The 7,260-nt window shown below is 50.3% G+C and overlaps 1 protein-coding gene across 3 annotated transcripts in view; it reads right to left on the bottom strand.

The window, feature by feature from the left end:
* The window catches only part of Dglucy (D-glutamate cyclase), an 81,039-nt gene that overhangs the window by 32,836 nt on the left and 40,943 nt on the right, over positions 1 to 7,260 (bottom strand). For all 3 annotated transcript variants that reach the window (XM_028777295.1, XM_028777296.1, XM_028777297.1), the window contains exons 3-5: positions 6,126 to 6,276; positions 3,020 to 3,218; positions 261 to 411 (exon numbers count right to left, since the gene is read on the bottom strand). In XM_028777295.1, coding sequence (XP_028633128.1) covers positions 261 to 411; positions 3,020 to 3,218; positions 6,126 to 6,276 — 501 coding nt within the window. The remainder of the gene's footprint in view (positions 1 to 260; positions 412 to 3,019; positions 3,219 to 6,125; positions 6,277 to 7,260) is intronic.

The following is a 7,260-nucleotide window of genomic DNA, read 5'->3' as shown; positions in this document are numbered from 1 at the left end:
AGAGAGAGAGAGAGAGAGAGAGAGAGAGAGAGAGAGAGAGAGAGAGATACATATGGTCATGGACAACCTGAAGCAAAGAGTCCCACTGTAACCTACTGATCCCCAAATCCAGGGATACTTATAGGAGTTGTGTATGTATCACAAATCCTCAAGATGTACTGGACCTCTGGGCTTTGCTCCAGTCACTCACCCCTGAGACTCCCCTGAGAACAGCACAAGCGCCTGTGTGCTTCTTAGGCCCATGCTGGGTGGACGCTGACCTGGGTCACCAATGTGGATGGGTTGTCCTTGCCATCCTCCCATGGAGTGAGCAGCCTGCAACAGCCTTTCCAGCTTGTCCTTGGGAATGGGTCTCATTGTGACCACCAGAGGGCAGCAGAAGCCAGCAATCGTGCCACATGGCACCGTTGTCTGATAGTGAAAATGTAGGGAGAAAATACAGGAATCAACTCAGATTCAAGTCCCAGCACCCCCAGTCCAAGAAGCAGCACGAAGCAAGAGACCCCAGGAGCTGTTGCAGCCAGGTTGACAGTGAGTGACTCAAAATTGGGGTGGGGTGACAGGGGAGGTCCTATTCATTTTTTTTTTCTTTTTTAATCTATCAACATCACTTTGGCAGTCTGACACATCTTCTAAGCTGGACAGAGTAATGTTTTAACCACATACAAGAGACTTTAAGATGGCATGTTGCCCATAGTCCCAGCACTTGGGAGGCTAAGGTGATCGGAAGGTTGAGCCTTGACTACAAGGGAAGTTTTGAAGTGATCCTGGTGACACAGTGAGAACCTGCCTTAAAACAAACACATAGGCGGGGCAACAAAGAGGTGAGGGGAAGAGAAGAAAGTTAAACATCTCAAAGGAAACCAATGCTATTTCAAATGTTCAAACGGAGTTATCAGCGCCCCGGAAACAGTACACTTTCCCATTATCAGCTAGAGGACAAAATGGCAGATGGGCTACTGGAGTACCAGTGTATAGGGTGTTTTTGAGATCTGAGAACTGTACTGTGTTAAGCTCTTTGTGAGATACTTTATCAGCCTCAGCATTCCAGGATGTATTGATCCAATAGCCCTTTGTCGCCAACATTCAGAACCAAAGGAAATGTTAACTTTTAGCTGAGGTTTATCACACACACACACACACACACACACACACACACACACACACACACACGATTTCTCCACCCAGTTTCATGGGCCTCTGAATGTTCTCCATGGACCTCAAGAAGACTGCAAAGTTCTGACAGAATCAGGCAAAAGTGAGCAGACAACCACAGGAACAGCCGCTGCCTGCTCCACTTCTAGATCCCACAGGAGATGAGCTTGTCCCCAGATGACCCAGTCTCCCCTTCGAAGACTCTGCATAGGGCAACCTGGGTGATTTTCACTGGTGGTACACTTCTTCTCCCCCTGCAGTGGGGCTTACGACATGTTTAGAACACACCCAGGATCATGATCCACTGGGACAACCTTGGCTGCCACTTAGCTGGCTTGCTGTTACCACCCTGGCGACCGTAAGACGACACTCTGCTGTTCTGCCAGCCCGGTGTCTGTATGACAGCACCTGGCACAGAGCAAAGGCACATGTAGGCCACTCACAAAGCCAGGCAGGGATCCTGGGGACGGAGACACCTCTGTTTAGGGCGGGCCATCTATCCAGGCCATCAGTCTAATTCAAGGTGGCTATAATAGCCACCTCTCTCAGGGCCTGAGGGCAGTGGAGTGGGTTGTTACAGACAAAGCTGTATGGTAGCCATGGGGAGAGGGGGCAGTGACATGTCATGGTTAATTGGCAGGCTTTGGTGAACATTTACAGACACCTGTGCCTCTGTGCAAAACTTTCCTCAGTTACCACACCAGCCAAGAGTGTGGTTCTGGGACTCCGGCAGGTCCCCATCTCGAACTCTCTAGATCTTATTTTCTTTATTTCAAATGAGGAACGGTGATGCTGAGCCTGAGGCTATTCCAACTTGTACCTGCTACAAATAACAGTGAGCCCCAGCCAGTGGCCAAGGCTCTGGGCTCTGTCCTCACTCTTCCCAATTACATCAATCTAATCTCTTGTACCTTGAAGGGTAGTGCAGAACTGGGACAATACTGTTTCTGACCGGATGCAATCCAGGTCTCTCTGGCAGGAGCCAAGGGGGGGACACTGTGACAAACAGTGCTCAAGATGAAAATGTCCAGCCACTGTGGACAGGGAGGCCTGGAGGCTGGTCCTGATCTGGCAGAGTGAACACTCAGACTTGCCCCAACAGCATCTAGGAAGGAGGCAGAGGGGGAAGGACTGGTTTCAGCAGGAAGAAAAGCACATCTACTCAGCAGGGACAGTCCCTAACAGCAGGCGTGTCCCAGGAGAGGCCATCCTTCTGCCATTAATCCTCTGTGCTCACATCAAAACTGGGCTTGGTGACACCCCGTGCTTGTAATTCTAGCACCGGGAGATAGAGACGAAAGCATCCTCAGGGCTCTCTGGCCACGAGCCTACCTTTAATCAGTGAAGAGGCCTTGTCTCCAAAACCACAGCGGGGGGGGGGGGGGGGGGGGGGGGGTGGTGGTGGTGAAATGACTCAGCAGGCAAAGGCACTTGCTGCCACGAGTGGTGACCTGAGTTTGATTCTCAAGCCCCACATGGTGGAAGGAGAAAACTGATTCCCTTAAGCTGTCCATCCTCCAGTCTCCATACACGCACTGCACTACCCAAGTCACCCCTTCTCCGAATAAACGTAACTGAACAGAAAACAGAGCGTACTGCTCCTGAAGAACACCAGTTGGCCGCCCGAACATACACTCATGTATACATGCATGTGCACCCGCACCCACACGCCAGATGACTTTGACACTGCACAGCCATATCGGAGGAGGGCAGGCGAAAGGCTGACTCAGAGGCTACTGGCTTTACCTGGGAGTGACTGGGCCAGAGCTGAGCTGAGGGTTCCTGCTTCCTGAACCGACGTTTTCTCCGCCACGGGAAACTACAAAGTCCGTCCACATTTTCAAACCCAGGGGTATGGCCTTACCTTGTATGCTCCTGCGTGGCTGGGACCTGTTAGGTCTCTTCTGGGGATCCCTGCCTGTTCCAAGGCCTCGTCTATGGAGAAGCTGCAGTCCATGATGAAGGTAACCATGTCCTTTAGCTGCTCTGAGTACTCTTCCAGCGAGGTCAGGAGGCCTGTGCAGGCGCCAAACTCGTATTTCTCAAACTGTGGACAGATGCTCCTAGGGACACAAAGCGATGCTCACAGGCCCCTGGTGTGCTTTTTTTTTGTTTTTGTTTGTTTGTTTTTTGAGACAGGGTTTCCCTGTGTAACAGCCCTGGCTGTCCTGGAACTTGCTCTGTAGACTAGGCTTGACCTCAAACTCAAGGAGCTTCACCTGCCTCTGCCTTCCCAGTGCTGTGAACAAAGGTGTGCGTGTGCACCACCATGCCCACTCAGCCAATATCACGCTTATTAAAAGGGCAGTAGAGGGACTCTCTGACGCTGACATGTCTGGAACTCTACACTGGGGCACTTGGTTTTCACTTGGGGGCTTTGCTGGTGTTCTTGGAGCATGGCCCAACCAAAGCCACTGGATCAATGTGTGCATAACATAACCTGGGGGTCCCACCCCATTCCAGTTCCTGAACCTCAGCGTGAGCTCAGTCAGACCCACAAGAGTAAAACAATGATGGACTTTCTGCCACAGAGGGATGCTGTTAGACCCAGACAGACTCTGGTGACCTCTCCTGAGACGTTGAGAGCCTCACTTAGTACAAGCCTCACCTCTGCTCACCCCAAAATCATTTGCTAGGTTATTCCTCCTTTCCAGCCATGTGCCAGGGGATGGGGTTGTAGGGACGGCCAGGGTGTGACTCCACCTTCAGGCACCAGCGACAAGGAGCAGCAAGTGTCTGGATAGTGGAAAAACACAGATGCCCTCCTCTTCTACTGATCTACTTGGGTTCTCGAGTGTCCCCAGAGGCCCGTGGACTGAATGCACCATCCCAGCCTGTGGTGGTGGTGGCGGCAGGTATGGACCTCTAAGAGGTGGGAACTAGTGAGAGGAAGTTAGGTCATTGATGACATCCCCTTTAAAACGAGGATGTTACTTCTTCATCCTCTCTCTGTTTCCTGAGCAGCTTGGCTCCACTCCACAGCCCCTGCTAAGATGTGCTGCCTGGCCACAGGCCCAAGCTATAGCCAGTCAACCATAGACTGAAACCTCAAGTCCAGCAAACCAAACAACCTTTTCCTTCTCTAAGATGTGTGCCTTGGGTCTTTTCTCATAGTGTTGGAATGCTATAACCCATGAAGGGGGAGGTGTTGGGTCTTGAGGCATAACTAGGAGCTTACAGGCTGGACGAGGAGGAAAGCACGCCCAGGTAGAGTGTGCTAAGTGTGGAGGCACTGAGTATATGAACCATGGGAGGTCTGCACCAGGAAGCTCCAAGCTGGCAGCACAGGAAATACCAGGTCAGGCCCGAGTAGCATTTTTTTGAGGAGCCCCTCACTCTGTGTCTACAGAATGATAATGGGAAGCCTGTCTGGGAAGAGACCTGGGAGGTGACCTGAGTATCAGGAAGAAGCTGAGCTGGGGCCGGGCCACCACTAGTCTTGAGATGGGGCTAAGGCACAGGCCACGGGTTGGCTGGCCTTGGGGACTTTTAAATTGTAGACTCACATGATCAGATGCAGACTTAGAAAAAAGCCATTTTTTGTGGGTGAGCAGAAGATGGCCACAGATGGAGGAGAGAGCAGGAGGAAGACAAGGAGAGCCACAGTGTCTTACACCCTAGGTCAGAGACGATGGGAGCTGTAACTACGAAGCTAGGGCATAGTGGAGAGGCAAAGAGGCAGGGGTCCCAGGGCCACCTATGAGACTTGGTACGCAATGCTCATCCCTTATGTGTGGAAATACATCTAGCATCCCCCGTGGATACCTGACACTGGGTAGCCCCAACCCCCGTATATGTCATTGTCCCCTGTATTTCTACACCTCACATTTCCTTTGTAAGTCAGAGATACATAGTGATTATAATTATATACTATGATAAAAGTTATTTAAAACATTGAGTTATTTATTCCTGGAATTTCCCATGCATTATTTTTAGGCATTGGTCACCCGTCTGTAACTGAAACTGTGGAGTATGAACAGGAGCTAAGAGGACGTCTGCTGTGGGCCAACATGCACAATATGAATGGTATTTTCCTCTGGGGGTTAGTGGTTCGAACATTGCCCTTTTTAATCCTGTGCAAGGGCTTTCTGGTATGAGTGATAAAGTGACAGGTGGCAGTGCCTGCCATGGTTAATTTTAATCGTCAGTTTGACACTCTTTAGAATCACAGGGGAAGAGAGTCTCAGGCTGGCCTGTAAGAATGTCTTTGGGAGATTGTATTGATTGAAGTGGGAAGATGCCTCTCCTGTGGGTGGCACCATTCCCTAGGCAAGGGGATCCTGAACTGTATGGGTGGAGGGAACAGGAGAGCTGAGCACTGGTATTCATGCATTCCTGTATTGCTCTTGGGCCAAGCACGGTTAGTGCACACCTTTAATCCCAGGCAGCAGAGGCAGGCAGATCTCTGTGAGTTCAAGGCCAACCTAGTCTACATGGTTCATTCCAAGCCAACTAAAGGTACATAATAAGATCCTATATCAAAAAAACAAAACAATACAAAGCAAAACAATCAAAAAGCAATGACAACGACAAAACCTGACCTCTTCTTTTGACTATGGTTATAATGTTACTGGCTGTTTCAAGTTCCTGTTACCTCGATTTCCCCCCTCCCCCGGTAATCCTGAGCTAAAACAAGCCCTTTCCCCCTTAGTTGCTTTTGTCAGGGTATTTTATCGTGCCAAAGGAAATGAAACTAAGATGTAGCCCATACAATTTCTCCAGGCTTGGGGCAGGGACAGGGGCAGGGGCAGGGGCAGGGGCAGGGGCAGGGGTAATGGCAAGTGTGAGATTGGAGGAGAGGGTATGAAGTAGAAAAGGTAGAGAGGGTAGTTTGCCCCTGAGCAGTGGTCCTGTGAGGTTCCATTCCAGGACCTGTGTGGTCCCCAAGGCGGGGCCAACGTGTACCTGGTAACAGCATCCCAGCTGCGGGATCTTCCCTTGCTTACAACTACCGTGCACAGGCTTCTTACCTTATGCCTGGAACAGTGTTCAGCTGGGGTAGGGTCTTCTCCACCTCACTTTGGCCAAGTAGGGGCAGAGGACCACGGTTGCCCTGGCAGAAGCTCTCAAAGGCTGGTGCTAGGGATCTGGGCAGGACCACCACACTAGCTGGCTGGAGCCCTGGGTTGGGTGGGAGACGGGACAAAGGCACACTTACTTGGTTGCTGCTTGTGGACCCTTGTTAATTACACTTTTGATTGACATGTTTTAGAGGCACACAATAGTGTACTTAAGTGTACAGCATAGCTGTGTATGGTGGAGGAGCACACCTATAATCTTAGCACTCAGGAGGCTGAGGCAGGAGATCACGAGCTTGAGGTCAGCCTGGGCTATACAGTGAGACTCAGCCTCAACAAACAAACAAACAAACAAACAAACAAACAGTATAGTACTTTTTACACAATAAACACATCCACCTAGCAAGCACCCAGATTGGGAGACATGATTTTCTCTTCAGCGTCAGCATCTTGGCTATTCCATTCATTGAGCCACCATCCTAACTTCTAGCCGACACATGACTCATTACTGCACTTCATATAATAAAAGCATATAACATATATCTTTAAAGTCCTAATTCTTTCGCTAATGCCCGAGAATTGACCCACATCATGGCATTTAGTGATTTCACCCATGATGTGTGGTGTATTCACCCAATGAGAAGCGAGGTGAGGGACTTTTAACTTGGGTTATTGCAAATGGCACCTCCGTGAGCATTACAGAGCGTGCATTTGGGGGTGTGCATGCGCTCTCTCATTTGACATGCACCTGGGCTTGCAGTGGAAAAACCGAGTCAGCTTTACTGAGTGTTTCCCATTCCTATCGTGGCTCTACTGAGTGGCACAGCCATGGTGGGCATCTCTGGGACTTGGTGCTGCATGCCTTTGTCGTGTCTGTAGTCCTGGAGGCTGTGTCATGAGTGACACTGTGCTTGTAATGTGCTGGACTGGTTGGTTACTTACCTCACTGATTGACAAAAGCAACTCGAGGGAGGAAGGATTTGTTTGTGGCTCACAGTTGCAAAAGATACAGACCTGTGCACGTGTTCTCTCCCTCCCTCTCTCTCTCTCTCTCTCTCTCTCTCTCTCTCTCTCTCTCTCTCTCTCT

This window comes from Grammomys surdaster, unplaced genomic scaffold (genome assembly GCF_004785775.1).
Source record: "Grammomys surdaster isolate TR1022 unplaced genomic scaffold, NIH_TR_1.0 279, whole genome shotgun sequence".
Classification (NCBI taxonomy): Eukaryota; Metazoa; Chordata; class Mammalia; order Rodentia; family Muridae; genus Grammomys; species Grammomys surdaster.
This window is presented reverse-complemented; position numbering and strand designations above follow the sequence as displayed.